Genomic DNA, 20533 nt, shown 5'->3' with positions numbered 1-20533 from the left:
TAGATTGATTGTTACTTGAGAAGGACTTAAAGCGAGGGCCGAAACTTACTTGGAGTTTTTAAAAAAATTTGCCAGTTGCGTCGACATAATCTCGCATCAATTTTTGCAAATCATTACTGGCTAAATCAAACCTTTCAAGGATTTTGCTTTTGTTAATAAAATCTTATTCTCTATCTTGGTTTAATCAAATCTTTCTTTTAATAATTATTTTAATTTGATAAATACGTTATTTAAACTAAAATTTAAACATAAAATAGTAAAAGTATTTTATAGATGGAGTGGAATTTAATCAATAGTCGCAAAATTTTATTTATCCACGTATGTATCGGATTTCAGTCTTCGGAGAAAAAGATGTGAGTTTCATCCGCCATTTGTGAAGGCCTGCAAGGTGAATGATAGTCGTAATGAAGTTCTCGGAACTACGTTTATTTGGCTTTGTTATTCACAGTGGCAATAATGACGCTCGCTATGCATCATTTGTCTTACGTTAAATTATTTATAAACGGTGCTTATTCTATTTTATAACTCACCTATTTCAATAATTTCTATTTACAATGTATGTTCCGTGCGCAAAACATACATCCGGTAAAAATGTTTCATACGTACATACGCAGATCCGCGTCACGTAAAACAACGAGAGAAAACTGAATCGACCATTGCAAAACAAACCGATCTCCCCAAAAACAAATTTAAAAATATTTATTTTCTTAAAAAAGCAAATATTTTACAGTCTCTCAAAATTCTACCGAAGGTACTCAGACTACAGTTGCAATTCTGTTTAAAAAAAAAAAAGATAATAAACAAAAACTCACTTTTTAAATTTTTTAAACACATACTTTGCAATGGTTATTTTAACGTTCTTTCAACCAAGTCACAAAAGAAATAAACATTAATTAATCTTCCTGGTAATAAAAAAAAAAAACAATTAAAAAATATTCTTTAAACAAATTTTTTCATAACCTGTCAAAATTCTTTCAAAGTACTCAAAAGTAGATCATAATATGCAATGCTGATTAGAAAAATAATAAATACTAAAGACAAATGTTTCAATTTTTTTTAAACTCGCATATTATTTTTTAAATAAAAAATTGCCATAACTCAAATTTTTGTAAGATGTATCTTGCAATGGCTACTTCGATTTAATACTTTAACGCCTTTCCGACGAAGTCATGAGAAATGTATAAATATAATCGGTGACCATTTCCTCCCCCCCCCCTCCCGTCGCCCAAAAAATCGGAGACAGAATCGATGATCGTAAGGTACAAATCGCATAACCAGTGACTAGAAACGCTTTCCCTTATACACTAAATAACATTCTAGGTGAGAAATGTTTTCGCGACTGTCCGATCCTCTCCTTCCTCGTACAAATTTACCGTCTACTCGAACGTTGTCCCGGTTTTCGACATTCGCGGATCTTCCGGCGTCCAGACTTTCGCGTACATCATGCCGTTCGGCGAGATATCCGATTTTCTCGACCACGACAACGAGTGCGAGATGAACGGATTCCCACCGCTGCCTGAAAGTCGCAATGGAAATGGAAATTAGCCAAAGTATGCAATGATGGCAGACGAAGTGAAAGCGGCATAAAGGGATTTTTGTCTTAATATGTTCCGTGCCGCTCGATTTTTTCGTGAACTTCGAGCTGCGTGTATCACTGCTGATTTGAATACTTTTTCGACAAATTAAACATTTTATTTTAAAGATCAGAATCAGATTTAGCTAAAAAATAAAAAAGAAACGTATCTTCACTTGCTCCAAAATTAACTTATTTTGTCCATCTTCCTTTAAATAAATGTTTGTATATAACATAGTTTTGTATATAACCCAAAATTGATACTACACCACGTGTACCATCGATGGTACACAATGAGAGATAATTGTTTGATATAAGATTATTTTAAAAACACCATTTTGAAAACTTTAATAAAATTAAAGAAAAATTTGTTATATTCAGCTCAGATATCTTATATTAATTATGCATAAATTAATGAATTTTTTAACGGATGATTTATAAAATATTTTAAATAATCATGAAATCTAATGAGTTGAATGGAAAATTCAGCGTATATCATCGGTGGTACTTAATGTATCATAACCTATGAAAAATATATAAAATTACTGATAATATGTAAAATAATATATAAAAAAATATATACATACATATATAAATATACACATATATATATATATATATGTATATATATATATATATATATATATAAAATAATTTTAAACTGCCAAAATATTGACATTGCTTCTCATACTAATGTAAATGCTCCGATTAAGAGGGAGCGCAATCTTTCGTAATTTAAATAATCCAAATTATTGCAATTAATTGCGAGAGTAGAGTATGTAAATAACTAACTAGTGGTTACGCGCGCGATTCCCGAAATTTTTTATAATCTCTCAATTATCCGCGTGATAATAAATTCACCTCGAAGCGCCCCGTATCTAACGGGGACACCTGTCCCGGAATAAAGGGTAGATGGGTAATTATGATAAATCGACCTATGATTCCGCGTGGGGCGCAAGCGGGTCGGCCCGACGCGCGACGCTAATACGTTGTGCACATAATATCGAAATAGCGTGGAGTGTGCAGCAGTATCAAACGTTCTGCATTATCAAATACTGAATCACGCGTGCAATATAGTGAAAATCGAATCACGGACAAAATTTCAGTGAGGAGACAAATAAATATTTTGTACACGTCACGTTTGTGAAATTTTAGCCGCCAGCTATTAAACTTTAAGCATAAATAACAACTGCTATAACTATAACTATAATTAATAAAATATTGGCAGTTCTCGATGTTAAAACTTTCTTTCGATTAGTTACGCAATTTTCAAAAGATTATAACTCATAAAAGTTAACAAACAAAGTGTTATCCTTAATTTTTATTTATAAACTTTAATTTAAAATAATTTTAATTCTGATCTATCAAATTGTGTGTTTAGTGCTAAGAAAACAGATGAGATGAAATATGAGAAAAATAAATTTATGCAATTTTTCCTGTTATAATCAATGTTAATAATCAAAGATTTAATAAACAAAATTGTTCGACATAAAGTATTAAATAATTTCAAATAAAAACTTTCTTTTTTTAGTATCCGGTTTAAATGCATTAAAAAATGGTTTTGCTCATCTAAAAATTTAATTGTAAAATACAGATCTAAAAGTAATTTTGTTAGGCTATCAAAATAATTATGTAGACTTTCAAGCTGATTGTTAGAATGTTAAAACTGTTCAAGGATTGTTTATCATGCTTGTCCAACAAAAATATTTTCCATACAATTAAAATTAAAAGAAGGCTAATAGTAGAATCTTAGTGCTCAACAATATTTCTTTGTTTTCCACATATATTTTTTTACCTTTTTAAAAACCGTGCATTATTTTCAACCGTAAAACGCAATTTTAAATTAAACAAAATAATATCACAATATAAATTAATGATCAATTTAATAATATTGATACTAACAAACATCTATTATGCCAAAAAGTTTCCTATCTCTTCTAAAAATATTGTTAACAATGTGTTACATAATATTACAGAAGATATTATTTTAGAATTTAAAAACCTGAGCCTTTCTATTATTTTATTAAAAAATTACTTTTCAGATCTGTGCATTTAACAAAATGTTTAAATATTTTAACAAAACGGTTCTTTCCGTGTGTTAAAATTAAATTAAATTAAATTGATTGTCATGTTAATCGAGAACTGCCCATAGAGGTATACAATTAAAATTGGCCTCACCACGGACTATGATCTTCTTGGATTCGTCCCGGCTGGAACACCTCGAGAGACCGCTATTTCCCGTCAAGGGGTCGTTACCCTTATCTGCCCTGACGAGCTCGTTGAGGAAGTTTATGTAACCGATCGCCAGCTTGAGCGTGTCGACCTTCGACAGCCTCTTCTCGTACGGCAAGGTCGGTATGTGGGCCCTCAGGCCCTCGAAGGCGTCGTTTATGTTCTGCATACGCCTTCGCTCCCTCATGTTCGCCGCTTGCCGCTGCTGTACTTGCACCTGCCTCGGACATTTTCCCGATGGCCCGCCGCGTCGATTACTCCGACTTCGTCTAAGGGTAAAAATGACGAACCGAATGCTGTACAAATTTATAAAGTGACAAAAATATTTTTATTATTCAATAATAAAGTATTCGAACGTCATTTGATATCCGAAAAGCTTTAAATAATTCAGTAGATATGAGTTAAAATTATTACTTTAGAAAATTAGTATTGTAAAATATATTTTTGTTTAAATTAATTTTAACTAAAATTTATAATCTAATAATTTAAAGATTCTATTCCTAATTTCGGCGAGAAAAGAAATAAATTAAAGACAGAAAAGAAATTCTAAGAAAAGCATTTCCGGCAATTGCAGATTAAACTAATTTATAAATTGATCAAAAGATTTTAATTTTATTTATAGTTTAATACTAAAATATTCTAATATTATTTAGTTTATTCAAGAAGCTTTAATTCGGTATATGACTTAAAATTATTGCTCCAAAAAATTAGAACTTTGAAATACATTTTATCAAATTAATTTTAATTTATAAAAGTTCAACAATTTAATAATTGCGAAAAAATTTTTAAATCTATTAAGAAAAGAAAAAATCCACGAATCTAAGAAAAAAAGCACTTCCAGAAAAAACAAATTAAATAAATTTACAAAATAATTAAAATATATTCTAATATTATCCAGTATTTCCAAGAACGGGGGATACTTACAATAAACAAAAGAAAACAGAAAGTTTTACACAAAAAATACAAAAATTGTTTTATATACATATAAATTTAAATTTATATTTAAAGTGATTTAAAGTGTTTTGTTTAAATCTTTCTGTTTTCTCTTTTTAAAAGTGTTTTTGGATGATATAAAATTATATTTTAATATTAAACTATAAAGCACATCAAAAATTTTAATTATTTTGTCATTCGTCTAATTTGCTTTTTACGAAAATATTTCTTCCTTGAATTAACGATTTTCTTTTCTATTTGTGTGGAACTAGAATTACCTTAGAAAATTAATATCGCAGGATTAGCTATATTTACGCGTAAAATATAAAAATAATTTACGTTACGTGTATACAATATAAATTATGCAAATTATAGTTTATGCATCTTCTATGTATCACAAAAGTTTTAAAAAGTTGTTTTAAAAAGTTGTAAAAATTATATTTTGTTTTTTTAATTTTTAATATTATGAATCTTTATTTTATTAATACTAAAGTTAAGCATTAATAATCTTATAACTTAACTATTTTTTTGTATTATGTTATCCAACTTATAACAATTTACATTCATATATTGTATTGTCTACATAAAAAGGATTCATAAACATAACATAATCAATACGTAAATCCATGCAGACATAACCTGGAAACGTATGGCATAACTCTGTCTCCAAATACATCTTGTCGAATTAATTTTACCTCTAAAAGACAAAACTGAATTTGCCTACTCCCAGAGACAAAAGCAGGGTGAAACTTTATCTAAAATTTCTTGGGTGTCTGAATCCTTTCTGCCAGCAATAAATTAATAAGTGCATTTTCTCCGTTTTTTTTTTTTTTTTTTAATAAAGCAAACGATGATGCATATAAACACCGTGTTTTTTGTCAGAAAAATATTGAAAAATCCATTCAAAGCAAAAGAAACACGAAAAAATATGCGAGCGTAGGTAGTTTAAATTTTATCTGGGATGATGATGCACCCCGCATTTGTCTTTTAAGCTTATTGAGTCAAATTAAAAAATTCAAATCCTGGGACAAAGATTAATTAATTATTATGAGAGAGTGAAAGGAGAGGAGAAAAGGAAAGGAAAGGCAGAAATCGAAGCAAAGGAAACACCCTTCCTACTCACTCTCTCGCGTGATTCTCCTGATCGCTGCTGTAGATGCTCTCGTTGTCGCTGCTGTTCTCGTCATAAAGGTAGTGCTCGCTGCCGCTGGTGCTGCCGGTGCTGCCGGACGGATGATGGGACGACGGGATCTGCGACGGGATCACCGCCGGGAGCGTCGCCGTGGTCGGTACCCCGCAATGCGGCGGCAACGCCGGGATCGCCGGGTTCCCCAGGAAGCTGTGCGCCTCGTAGATGTACTGCCGGTTCATCATGTCCCGCTCGAGATTGTCCATCGAATACATGGTGACGGCCACCGTCGCGTTAACGCGCCGACGCAATTAGTCACTCGGATTCGACGATCAAAGCGATCTCTTGTTTCAGAGATCGAGCATTAATTGCAACACCTTCCCTTAATTAATCTAATCACTAAATTTAACGAAACGTACGACTAGATCGTGTGACTAGAACGGCGGGACTGCCCGTGTGTCCCTCACGCCATTTAGTTGCTCGCTCCTTGAAATCTCACGCCTCGAGAGATAATCATCCAATTATCGCCGGACGATCCTGGCAGCCCGGTCCCGAATCCTCCTCCCCGTAGACGGTCGCATCGTACGGCGGAATTTCTGATCGCACCTATGCGCCCTCGAGCACGTCTCGAGGATCGACGAGATACGATCGGCACGTGCCTGGCCGGCGCGTGCAGGATAATGTTTCTGAACGCAGGCGGCACGTGTCCTGGGCCGGGACACGTGTCGAGATTTGTACAAACACTTGTTAACGCTCGCCGTTCGATTCGACGATGCCACTTACGACAAAGAGATTTCTCGCCGATGATCTCTTATAATCGCGATACATGGGAGAATGATTTCTTCTCGTTCGCGAAGTGAAGTTAGTCGTAGCTTCCTCGTAGATTAAATATACAATTTTATAATAATTCTCTCGATTATCTAATATCTGCTCGTTTCAATGGCTTTCTATTGTCAATTTTTATGTGCCATTTTATAGCTTTTCATTATATGTCTTCATCTTTTTCCACTTTTTCGTAATTATAAGGTCCTTTTATATTTTCCGCAGATTTTTAATTCACTTTTCTACAGCTGCAGAAAATCTGTTATAGAAATTGGAACTAATTACAGTTATATTGATTCTTTAAATCTTTCGTACTGCTATTTGCTTCGTAGAATTTAACGGTTTCCTTGATTTTCCCGTTGCAAGATTTTCAAAGAGTCTTCATCGGGAAATATTGTAGCTACACAACTTCTTTTCTGTTATGTAATTAAATTAATTTACAAGATAAAAATAATGGCACACGCTTCGAATTAAATTCCATTATCGCGAACGACTTTTCTCGTTGAAGACATCTGACTTAAAACATTACGATTGCATTTGGTTGTTCTTTCCATCTCACACAGTTTCTCCTTATTTGTGAAATATCTTTAGGACGCCATGCCGCAGTTTCTAGAATTACATTTTGCAGTTACACCGACACTTCAATTGTCCTTACGTTTATTCATTACAACGTCTCTCCGGATTATCACCTGCAATTCTTATAGGGATATTGTCACTAAGATAATTCACCTAAGCCTTAAATATCCTAAAGAAAGTTCCCTAATTGTAATTGTTAATAACAATTAATGTCTCAATACTCGCGGATTGCCCAGACGTCGTGTGTTACAATTATCCACTCAGTACTTCTGTAAAAAAAAAAAAAAGAACACAGCGCTGTAATGCTAATTTAAGGTTTCCTCTGAAGTCTCTCTTCTCAAGTTTCCTTTTTGCTCCTCAGTTTTTCTCTCACTCGCACTGACAACTCGGACATTCTGCTCGTCGCCAAATTGTCACACGAACGATTTCTCCACCATCACGACTCGCGACCATCGCGGAAGTGTCCTCGAGTGCTATTCCGGATGTTAGCCGATCTCGCGCCCGTAAGTCCCGGGGCCTTCCGCAGCCTCCTGCCGTGACATGCAGACCACCTACCGCGCTACCGATCGTTCAGGTGGTCTCTCGCTGGAAAACTAAAATCGAAAAGCGACGCGCAGGCAAGGCGGAAGCCATGCCGGGGTTGAAAGCCCAGCTACGACCCCATTCGTCGAGCGCGCGGCCGGCAGAGCCTGCCTACCCCTTGGTTGCTGGGGTAGCGGTGCCGCCTCTTCATCGATCTGATAAGGAACCGCCGTCATTCCCGTTCCTAGGAACGACATCCCGGAACGTTTACAATCTCCCTTGCCGTCGGGAGAACCGATCTGAACGTTTACGCTCTCTCTCTCTCGAAAAAAAATGACAGAATGACCCTTGCATAAAGAAATTCGTTTGATCTGCTTTGGAAAATGATGGAAAATGGATTGCATTTGAAGAAGCAAACTGGAAACTTTGCTAGAACCGGATTAAGTCAAGTTAGTGAGTTTACCGAATTTGTTTACTAACCAAATGGATTAAAGATCTTAATCTTAAACCACGTGCAAGTTAAATACTTGATTAATCCATTCCTCCCTACTATTTTATTTATACAACAGCATTTGCCAATTTCGTTTTCTTCATGTGTACCTCACATTTTTGTTTAAAATTTTTTCAAAATTTAAAAAAACAAAGATTAACGAATTATAGTTAAACTACCGAAATATAATCAAATTGGATAAAAGTAATTTATATCGAAAGGCAGCTGCAACAAGAGACATGAAATAAATTAAAGAATTTTTGAAAAAATGACAATTATAATGTCTCTGTATTGTACATAATATATTAATGTAAATAACTATTTATTTTAACAGCAAAATCAAAATAAATAGTATACGAGCCAATGAGAAATACCTTTCTCAAAGAGCATAAATTAATTAAATAAAATATCTAAATTTAATTGAAATATAGAAATATACATTTCTACATTAAATTAAATTTATTAACCCTTTCAAACTTTTAAATACTTGTTAGAGTGCTGTTAGTCATCAAAATGATAATGTTTTATTCCAGAGTTGTCAATCGTCTGCCGAAACTGTTGAATAAAAAACGTCGCCCCTTACACTTGGCATTTTCGCGAAAAGTTTTTATCGTTGTAGAATGTTATACGTTATTTGTCAAAACTTACGTCTAACCATAGGTTTTGCTCACATCGAACCTGCAGAATTTTCAAGTACAGTCTATAGCGGCTTCATGAATTCGTAACTATCCGACGCGGGCGAAAGTCCGTCGCAGTGAAGAAAGCCGATTATAAACCGGCGAGCGAGAGAAAACTTGCCACACCAAAGAATAAAGTAAGTGAAACACGCTAATGCTATTTTTACATTTGTAAGTAGTTTTTTTACGTAAATACCTAATACATAAATTTTGATATGTAAAATAGTGTATAAAACACATAATATATAAAACCTTTACGCTAACACCAAGTTATAATTTAATATAAATATTACATTTCTCTCTGTGTGTGTGTTTGTGCGTGCGTGTATGTGTATGTGAGTAAGAACTTTACATAATATACTTTATACAATTGAGGAAACTCGCCAATACTGCGCAAAATAGATATAAAAAGTATTAATCTTTTGTGAAATATTCATAATTGTTTGCGCAATTAATTTCGGAATAGTGTTTTGGCTATTATTGTGCAATATTTACATAAATCGGAATATACTATTTCGTAGAATCTTTATAGATAATTAAACAGTGGTCAATTTAATACTGCCAATATTAAATTTGTAATTTCTAAGAAAGATATGCCTGAATAGATAAAGTATATTAAAATAAATAATATGTAAATATTTTTATATATACAATCTAATATTTTAAACAATCTATAATTTAATGCACAAGATAAAATTCTATTTACAGTTTTATGAGCTGAACAATACAAAATACGATAAATATTTCAAAACATTTAAGAATTACGTTGTAGGATGAGTATTTTTATCAAATATTTTTCGAAATCTATCTAAGAAAAACGATTTTACGCTAAGATTTTTACGTGTATTCACTTAAAAACTTAGAAATTAAAAGACTACGATACAGTGTGTATTAATGGAAATAAATAAAATAAAAAATTTAGAAGTTACAATTATGTAATATATCTTTTTTACTCTCTCATGCAATTTCTGACTCTCCTTTTATGTTATTAATTGTTAATTCGTTTTTACGCTCGAGTGCTCTCTCGGAAATAGCGAAGAGCACATCGTCGAATCACGGATAAGCTCGTCTTAATAGAAAAGAAAGTGGTCGCACGTGCGAGTCACGTGCAGCCGCAACGTCGCGGCAAAGGGTTGCTTCCTGGGTTAACCACTTCGACGACATTTGGCCTGTCGGGCGAACCTGTAATTATACGTACCGTAACAGGTACAATCTGATTTCACCGACGTGTTATTAAGCGCCAGATAATAATGTTTAATAACGTACGGCTACGCCGACAGTATGTTTCCTGGCTGCACGCATCGTTTGCTAATCGGATAATGTTTATTGTAATTTTGTTTGAAAGGTACCATATGTCGGGAGTAGAAAGAAAAATGTCACCTGTTTCGAGCCGAATGCAATTCTTATTGTGATAGAAAAATCATTTCGCAATCATGATTTTTTTCAATTGTAGCAAAAGATCGGCAGAAAGGGAAAGTTATTTATGATAAAATCGTTCCAGCGATTATATGTTATGAGAGATTCACAAATATTATATATACATATATATATATATAAATATGTTTTTTGTCGCTGTGCAATATTTCAATTCATATAATATTTATATCAATTCTTCTGTTATGACAAAAACATCGGATTTATATGTTTTCCTGCACTGATTTAATTTAAAAATTATTTTCTTAATTTGCAACTGTAATATTTATTTTTCAATATTTACCATAATTTTAATAATTACTCTACTTTTTTTCTCATAATAAATTATAGTATTATTTTTTAGAACTTTTCTATTTTTTATGTTTAGTGTTTATAATAGTATTTTATTATTTAGTAATAAATAAATTTACAGAGAGTATTCTCCTTTTGATGATGCCGGCAGCTAATAAACTAAACCCTGTTACAAATATCCTCACATTTCCGGATCATTTCGGACCTCATCTATTACACATCGATAATTAACAGCCTCGAAATTACGAGGTGAGGGTACGTCGGACCCGGATGAGTTATAGTTCCATCTGTGACGCGCTCTTCTCAGGAAAGAATCGAAAAAAGAATCGGCGTTTTTAGTTCCCACGGTTGTAATTAATATCCCCATTTGTTAATAATTGTATGTTATTTAATACATTAACGCTTTTCGCGCACATTACACGTGTTGAAATAATTAAAACATTTATGACAGCGTTTTGTAATTACATTTATAATATATATATGCATACAAGTTATTCTGTAAAAAAAGATTTTAAATTTACATTTAATTTACATTTCATTTGAAAAACAATAAGAACAATAACTATTTAAGGGTGTATCAGACATACAATCTTAGACAAAAGTGCAAGAAATTTGAAATACTTAAATATCTACGCCTAACGCATAGTAAATCTAGATGTAAGAAACTTGAATGATAGTTAGAGTCTTATTTTACTCTTACAAAGATATTTTTCACATATTTGCGATTTTTTTCACTTATGAGTTTAAACTTTTGACAGTGAAAATGCACAATTATTTCAAGTTATATTTTATTTCTTTAAAACGGTGTAGTGAAGACAATTGAAACTTGGCAAATATTTTCATCTATTCATATATTAGATGTACAAAAAAATTCAAAACACTGGTACTATTTCTTCTATATTTTTTTAGCTGTTTTATTCCTCAAGATCGTCTTTTTCCATAAGATAGAAAAGAATACCATGTAAAATCAGTGAAGATTAAAATAGTTATAACTCAGCAACCGGATGCGTTTTCAATTGTTTGCAGTACATTAGGGAAACTAAAAGAACAATTTCACAACAAATTTTTAGCAACTTTGTATTATTTTGAATTTCAGTCCAATACATCCTTAAAATATATAAGTACAAAAGTAAAATTAGATATCTAGAGAAATTTCAGTCACTATATTTTAGCAATTACAGAAAAGAAATGTTTGATCATGTTTGTTCTTTTAAAACCAACGTTAATTGTATTTATAACTTTTTTTCGTGTTTAATTCATTTTAATTAACAATAATATTTTATACATACATGCATTTTGTTTTAATTGTTTTTACACGTCATATAAAATTATAAACAAAATACAATTCTAAATTTTGATTTGCAAAATACAGAAGCTTTAAAATGACTTTTATAATAGAAAAACCAAGAATCGGTTTTCTCTTTTCCATTTGCTAATCGCGTATACTTCAATCGAATGTAGCGGCCACAGCTTGTTCCAATATAATCCGAAATGAAAATACTATGTCGGGACGGGTCCATTGTCCGGCAGAATTTTTTTGATCCTCGAGATCGAGAGATAACTAAAGGGGATCGGATTTAAATGGCAAAGCGCGCGGCCACGTGTACGAGCTTAAATGCGATTCCGACGATGACAAGACGATTCGCGCAATCTCGCTTAGCATCGGCAATCGGAATAAATATTATCCCTACGTCAAAAAAGATTTGCTATCGTTCTTTGCAATATAACAAACGTACGATGCTGTAAAATACGGTGAAACTTACAGCATGTCCTTTTATTTTAATAATACATGTAAACCGAATTATAATCAGAATTAACAGCTCGCTTCTGTTTCACATTATTCAAATTTAATTAAAATGCATATCAAAAGCATTTATAAAAGAGAAGTAAAATATGCTTTAAAATTTAAAATATTCCAAGCCTTTCGCTTTCGTGTGATTCAAGTTGTATCTTAGTATTTGCTGGAATCAAGAATTTTATACAACTTATTTAACTTAAGTGACAAAAAAATTTCCGAAGAATCAAGAACTTATTTACGCAATTTTTATTGTTGCATTTAACATTAATATAATATTATAATACAATTTAAAGTGCATTTTTTAAATATTTTTGTGACAGCGTTTTCAATTGATTTCTTTACATTTAAAACACAGATTTCCGGAGCAAGGAGCTCCGGATTAGCCATTCCGTGGATGAAGCGATTTTTCACGGTCTTGGCAGGATGATGCGACGCCTAACACCTGGTACACGGAACAACCCATCGAAACGCACCCGTAAGTGTCTATTAATTTATACCCAGCGGGAGTGTGAAATCGATTTGTGTTCATGAATTGCGCCGGGATACGCGGCGAGACATCCATTTTAAATGATACTTTTCCGCCCGATAATTAATCTTTAGCAACCAGAAAAATTATATTTTGTGCACAGCTACTATTCCTATAAATAGACGCATCCTAAAATGCATTATGTATATGAATCTAGAAATTTTACAGATAATATTTATCTAAAACAAAAGAATATTATTTTTTAGCGGCATTTAATTAAAAATAATTCTATTTTCAAAACTAATAGTTTTGAAAATTATAGAACTAATAAAATTTTCATATTTGAGTTCTTTCTCTTTTTCTTTTCCTTTTAATTTACAGATAAACAAAACAAAATGGCTACACATTTAAAAAAAAATTTAAGAAATAGAGGGGACATTCTTTCAAAATCATAACATTATTATTTCTATAAATATGGTCATTTTTGACAATGTCGTATTCTAAGTTGCATCTTGGGATTCTACGTTTCTAGTACGATCATCCAGAATGTGATTCGTGGAAAATAGCGTTGATCACGAGTGCTGAAATTCTCACTGTTCCCTCACGCTGACACAATGACGGGTCGTAATAACAAATCGATTGTACGGATGCCGAAGACACGCACCCGTCGCGGGAGGGTCGTTTCCCCAGGAAAAACTAGGGAAGGCGGTGCATTGGAGCGTGGAGTGTATTTGGGGTGTCGTGCCCCCTTCGCGCGCGGGAGTCGCGTGTGAGGACACCGCAGGGGGTAACATCCAGCTCCCAGGATATACCGGAAACGGTTAGGCGGTACCGGATACAGGAGGCGCATTATTAGACAGGTGGCTGGGACTCCATAGAACACAGAAGCTTGATGACTAGAGCAAGTTCGGCCTTGTCAATGAAGTTGCTGTGGGTGTGTATGTATATATGTATATTATATCGCTTTTAGGACACTATTATGCATAATGCAATACAATGAAAATATAGGTATTGTTATACTTCAACATTAATTGCATCTTTCTGGCGAATAATTTATATCTTTTATCATTATTTGTTAAAGACTAAAGAATAAATAATATGTAATTCGCGAATTTTTAGACAGAATTTTATGTATAATTTTATATTTTGTTTGATTTTATGTTTGTATTTTATACATGTGTGTATTCTTTAAATATTTTTAATATTTTACACGAATTATAAATAGAATTCTAAATTTTAATTTATAGATTATTAAATGTAACGTCAACTTGCGTTTAATGGACGTTACGTAGAAGTGAAAATATAATTCCAAAATCTTAGGCCATATGCAGCGCAAGAAAAGGAATGATTTATCAATGATTTCCTGATGCAAATGTGTACGTAGTAAAAATAGAATGTTCTATTCGTAATACCTATTGAGATCATTGCCGAGATAACTTTATCGCTGTTTGTCAATGACAAATGTCGGGGACGAATCGTTCATTAAATGCTATTCAAAGCTCACATGCGTACAAAATACAATATGCATTCACATTAACACCAACGATTTTCAGCGTTTTACCGATCAGAAAGATTTTATCTTTTTGTTTGCTTTCCCGGAATATTGTAATCAAAGTTGGAAATGTCATTTTCAGAAAAGAGAAAATTATAGTTGTGCAGCAAGGAATTTGTGTATCGCAGATTTTGTTAAATTTTCAAAACATCCAAAAAATTATAAACATTTAAAAAAGAAAGTCCATATTCTGAGCTCACTTTTATCGGTAAATGTATACCAATTTTAAAAGTAAGAATAAATTTAAAAGTGCCATAATAAGTTATATTCTTGGAGCACTTTTATAGTACTTTTATCTTAGAGGTATATTTATGATATATTAATTATTATGTTACACATAATTGCTTTTTGCATGGCACTTCTTGCATTGTGATTGACCGCGTTTACTTTGCTCTGTCTCTCTACATCGCAGCAATAATAAATGCAAAGTAAATACTTGTATTTAAAGTGCACTTCTGCCAAAGTATAATTAAATTGCACGAAATAAAACACACGCTTGAATTTTTAGATTGATGATTTTGTTTAGAAAATTTTCTTTACCATGTCGTGTTTTTATAGTTTTTTGTCAGACGAGAGTGTTACGAACGCGTTTTATACTGATCAAATTTTTAACATTGCTGATGCAATCATCTGCCTTTTTGCATTCCCTATTTTTAATACATTATTTATTCTTTATACGTATTCTAATATTTTTATAATTTTTGCTACGTAATATTTATGTACAAGTCTTTCTCTGTTACTTGCAGCCGCGTGCGATGAAAACTTTTGCCGTAAATTTGCTCGAAACTTTTAGAAGACAAAGCAACAGACAATTACTTGTCATAAAATTGTTGTCAAAATTGAAACAATCCTTGCTGTAAAGCTTTCACGATATGTGATTTTAACAGGCCTGGCTAACTGGGTCTATTGCCAAAATGTTACTTCTAAGAAAAATGGAAAATATTAATATAAATATAAAACATTATTTTATTATAAAATTTTTGATTACTTAAAATGTGATACATAGATGTAAAATTGTTTCAATTACAAATATTTTGCTACTCTATGGTAATATATAAAATATAAATATTGATTATTTTATTTTATTGTCAGGCATTTTTATTTATAACATTCTATGCAGAGTTGTTTAAATAAATAATATACTTTTGCCTTATTCTTTTATCGCATTTATTTTCACGCTCATATACACATAATCATAAAATAAATCTTGAAACCGAATTAAAGAAGAACTGAAAAATTATATTTATAATTTTATTCTTAATCTATTCATAATTCTTTCTCTTTTTTCATTACCTAATACAGAATTATTTTCATAAAAGGGTTGTATAGCTTTATTACATCTATGTATTTGAACATCCATTTGAACATTCATTAAATCACTTTTAGAAGTACAAATGTTATGTAATACGCAACATGCTATTATGAATTCAGGAATATGTTTTATTTCCAGTAATGTACACAATCTAAGAGTACACAAAAACGGATTTTTAATAAACCAAATGATCGTTCTATGACCATCCTTGTTAAAGATAAACAATAATTATAGTTTTTTTTTTCCAGGAATTGTTAAATATCCATTGTCCCGAAATGGTACTAAAACGTGAGGATGAATAAGATAAGATATGCATCCCCAATAATATGAGAATCATTAATAAAATATTCGTCAGGCTTTTTAATAAAATTTGATACAGGTGAATTCCTAAAAACTCTAGTATCATGCACAGATCCAACGTGTCAAGCGTAACAATGTGTGAATAAACAATTTAAATCACATACAGCTTGTAAAATAATAGAATAATCACTTTTCTTATTAATATATGACACTAAATCTTCCTTAGATGCACGTATTCTAATGTGGCTTCCATCTATTGCACCAATAACATGTGGAAAACTAAATATTTTCTCAAAATTATTCATAACTTCAATAGCATATTGATGTGTAGGCCATTTAATGATTCGAGATGCAAGGCAATGCAGAGCATAAGTAACGCGTCTTACAGCTCTAAAAACTGTAGCTTTTCCAACGCCAAACTTTTCGCAAACAGATCTTAAACAAAACAAAATAATATTCTAAATATTTTATCATTATCACTATTATTACAGATAATAATGATGTTTATCATGGTATCAATACATACCTATAGAAATCTGGTGTTGACATGTATCATAATGCAATAAGAAGTTGTGTTTTTGCATCAATAAGTTTTCTACCACTTGCTCTATTAGTTGCTGTCAATGTAAAACTAATAAGCGACAAAACGCTTTCAAAAGATTCTGGAAACATTCTGTAAAAATGTATTTAATATACAAAAAATAAAATTTTTCAAAGTTAAGACATTTTTGCGGTTTTTGAATATATCTCGTAAACTAAACAAAATATTAAAAAATGTTTCATACAAAAGTTTTACAGAATAAATACCTCCATTTAACTACGCTATTCATTTTTCGAAAAAAAAATTTAATAAATGGCATAGTTAAATAAAAGTATTTATACTTTAAAACTTTTGTATGAAACATTTTTTTATATTTTGTTTAATTTACGACATATATCGAAAAACCGCAAAAATCGTCTCAACTTTGAAGGGTGATTTCACCCCTTCAAACCATTTTTGGGCACAAACTAAAAATGTCTAAATTCATGTATTCACCCCCTCTACATTTATGCCAAGTTTCATTAAAATCTGAATTTTCGAGTTCGCGAGGTTCCCTTGTAAGACCTTTTCTCGTTCTTTCCTCTCCTTTACTCCTATCCGCACTAACGCTAGTTCCTTCTCTGTCTTTTACTACCTCTTCTATATTCTCCCCTTCTCCTAACTTCACCTTTGACAAATCTTTACCCCGTTCTGATATCACATTCTCCCACTTTATCCATATTCCATTTACTTTCATCCTGCCTACACCAATCTTTACTATCCTACCTTTATCCTTCTCTTCTTTAGCCCTCGCAACGTTTTTCTGTGTACCTCTCTCCTCCCATGTCAAGTCCTGTTCTATGAATATACGTTCCCTTCTAAACTTACTCTTGTTGCACATGATATCCCTTTTCATTTTCTTGGTTTCTAGGCATCCTATTATTACTGACCCGCTTATCCACCACTTCGTCACCTTAATCTCTAAACCCAGCCTAACTTTTCCTTAATCATATCCTTAATCATATCCTCTATCCATCCCTCCTGTATTCTATCTAAATCCTCCCTTTTTAAACTTCTAATTACTATTTTATTTATTTCTCCTCTCTTCTTTTTCTCTATTCTCAACCCATTTCTTTAACTTACCTACCTCTCTGTCACTTAATCCTCCGCTACCACTTTCAAAACTGACTCCTGAGCTCGTTCTCCTACATCTATTCTTTCTACTCTCATTTCTCCTTCTTCCAACTGCTACACTATCCGTGCTAAAACTATCCTCTGCCTTACTAGACCGCTCCCCTTCTATTTCCCCTCTCTTCACTACCACTCCTAAGTCTATAATATCCTTCTCTACCCCTACACATTTAACCTCCAACTCTTTTACTCTTTTCTCCCAAATTTCCTGTTCTAACTTTAAAATTTTCAATTCCTGTCTTATTTCATTTTTAAATTCCTTTAATTCTATAGCTATTGCTCTAACCTTCTTCTTTATCTTTGCTATGCACTCCCTATCCATAATCTCCTTACCAACCTCCTCTTGATTCTTAAAACTCACCTTCTTACCTTGCTTATTGCTTTCCGTTACTAATTTCCTCTGCCCTTCTTCTATACCTTTGCCTTTTATTCCTCTCTCTCTCGTCTCTCGGGACATTTTCCCGCGGTCTCCTAGACGCTATTATCTAACCTCCTAACTTCTCCGCCTGACTCCCGCTTCCTAAAACTTAATGCCTTATCTCTTGTAGTTCCCTCCAATTATCCTATTCTCTTGAACTCCTCGCTATCCACCTATCGATACGTATTACCTCTACCTTACCTAATTCCGCTCTAAATACAATATTTTATTCGCACTTATGTACCACACGTCCACGCACAGTCACTCCTCCTAACCAAGTCCCACAAAAGAGTATGTATTGTCTTCATGTTTTGATACAATACATTATTTGTATCTGTACTTGATTGCATATTTTTATATGCTTGTGAAAAAACAAATTTTAAAATAATAATAATAATATTATGTTTGAGTTTGATAGTATTATACATTATCTCTTATTATATATTTTGGTTTTAGACTCCAAATGGCAATCACGACGAAAGCTATTAACTCCTACATTTCATTTTAAAATATTAGAACAATTTACTGAGATTTTAATCAAAGAGAGCGAAAGTATAACAAGGTCTTTGGAGAGTGCAGGAGATGTCATTACAAAAGATTTAATACCATTTATTAGTGAACATACATTGAATATAATATGTGATACTATATTCTAGTTCTAGTATATCTATATAAAAATTTTATCTTGAATAGTACAAAAAAAGAATAGTAAGAAACAATACAAGTTTTGTATGCAAATACAATTTGTATGTGAATATTATATATCAAAATTATCAAATTTATACAAAAATATTTTTAAAGTATATGAATACATTATAACAATATAATTTTTTTAGAAACAGCCATGGGGACTTCTCTTCAAGAAATGGGTTCACTTCAACAACAATATCGAAAAGCGTTTCACCGAATGGGTGAGCTTCTTGTTTATAAGTAATTAATATATTAAGATAAAATGATTATTTATTCGCCAGTAATTGCAAAAGAAAAAACAATGTAACTATTACGTTTGACCTGACTGGCTTCAAATATATTCAACAAATACATTATTATCTAGGTTCATATGCATAACATTATATAATTATGACTTAAGGTAATGAGACCATGGTTATATATAATGATTGGATATTCTCGTTAACGCCAAAAGGCAGAGAATAAAGGAAGATTTTGAAGATATTACACGAATTTACTAAGAATGTATGTAAACATCTTATTTTAAATACTTTTATGAATATTCTATTGTGTATAAAGATACAAAAAAGTTAAAGAAGAAATCATAATTTTTGTATAAAAAAATAATAAGACAATTTATAAATGTTGACAAAAACGTCTTTAGTATTACTCAATTAACAAAATGAGAATCGATATTGGATATGTGTAGATTATTGTAGAAAAAAAAGTTTATCATAAACATCATGGACAATATTTGAGGAATTTTAGCGAAGGGATAGTTGATGCAGAAACTGTTGGAAGTACGTATTACAATCGAAATCTGTATTTTAAATTGGATTTCTTAAAATATAAAAAATTGTTGCATTGAAAAATTATCAAAGTATTACTGTTTTTATATTATAATCATATTTATATAATCATAATATTACCGTCAATTAAACTTATTTAATATTTGTAAGATAATTTAAATTTAATGTTGTTTAATTAAAGTAACGCAAATCAAAATTATATTATAATAGTTAATATTTGTATACATGTATATATATTTATGATTTATATTAGTATCTATTTATATAATTCAATTCAGTGGAGAAAAAACGGCTCGCTACTTTCAATATTGGCATCTGAAAAAGGTCTTTTAACTGATTCCGATATAAGAGAGGAAGTCGACGTTTTTATTTTTGGGGTATATCAACTCTTTTCTTTTTTTACTAATACATTATTTAGATGTATGCAAAAAGTATAATTACAGCTAGGATTATGATACTACATCAATAGCTATATCCTTTACTTTATTACTCCTGATCGAACATAAAGATATTCAGGTACCTATTATCTACGTTCAGCATTATAAAAAAAGAGATTAAATAATTATTTTATACAAAAGGAATTCAAGTCAAACCAAAACTTTTTATCTTATGAGCATAGATTCCTAACGATATGCTATTAATTATGCTTATAAGATATAAAGCCTACGGCACACGATACGATTTTTCATGCTAGATCGCATACGAGGCATCTTAATACGTGTCCTGATTGGCTCGGATGATTATGTCACCAATCGTGACCCAATGAGGATACATAGGCTGCGTTCCGATATTTACTGTCAGTATTGAAAATCTACAGTA

General features: G+C 31.8%; 1 protein-coding gene and 1 long non-coding RNA gene across 6 annotated transcripts; one reads left to right on the top strand and one right to left on the bottom strand.

The window, feature by feature from the left end:
- Positions 1–405: 405 nt before the first annotated feature.
- On the bottom strand, positions 406–7881 carry LOC105839311 (pancreas transcription factor 1 subunit alpha). Of its 2 annotated transcripts, none has more exons than XM_012685524.3 (3): positions 5862–7881; positions 3755–4074; positions 406–1516 (listed from the first exon to the last, which is right to left on the bottom strand). In XM_012685524.3, exons 1-3 carry the CDS (start codon positions 6140–6142, stop codon positions 1377–1379), a joined length of 741 nt encoding a protein of 246 aa, XP_012540978.1. In that variant the 5' UTR covers positions 6143–7881; the 3' UTR covers positions 406–1376. The 2 variants fall into 2 exon arrangements, with proteins under 2 accessions (XP_012540978.1, XP_012540977.1); XM_012685523.3 differs by having other exon boundaries at positions 3752–4074; positions 5862–7880.
- A 149-nt stretch (positions 7882–8030) lies between these two features.
- On the top strand, positions 8031–16780 carry LOC105839308. 4 transcript variants are annotated; one of them, XR_001139289.3, is made up of 5 exons: positions 8031–8236; positions 8811–9091; positions 12833–12952; positions 13476–13877; positions 16056–16780. It is a non-coding gene; the product is annotated as an uncharacterized LOC105839308 (long non-coding RNA). The 4 variants fall into 4 exon arrangements; XR_004964849.1 differs by having other exon boundaries at positions 8031–9091; XR_004964850.1 differs by lacking the exon at positions 16056–16780 and adding an exon at positions 14191–15206 and having other exon boundaries at positions 8031–9091; positions 13476–13881.
- Positions 16781–20533: the final 3753 nt, after the last annotated feature.

The sequence above is a fragment of the Monomorium pharaonis genome, chromosome 10, assembly GCF_013373865.1.
Source record: "Monomorium pharaonis isolate MP-MQ-018 chromosome 10, ASM1337386v2, whole genome shotgun sequence".
Lineage (NCBI taxonomy): Eukaryota > Metazoa > Arthropoda > Insecta > Hymenoptera > Formicidae > Monomorium > Monomorium pharaonis.
Note: the sequence above shows the minus strand (reverse complement) of the source record. Positions and strands in the feature narration are given on the sequence as shown.

Coding starts and splice junctions, on each gene's coding strand:
- LOC105839311 (XM_012685523.3), bottom strand. CDS start 6,142: ATGTATTCGATGGACAATCTCGAGCGGGACATGATGAACCGGCAGTAC. Junction 4,075..5,861: donor CAGGAGAATCACGCGAGAGA/GTGAGTAGGAAG, acceptor TTTTACCCTTAG/ACGAAGTCGGAGTAATCGAC. Junction 1,517..3,751: donor CAAGAAGATCATAGTCCGTG/GTGAGGCCAATT, acceptor TGCGACTTTCAG/GCAGCGGTGGGAATCCGTTC.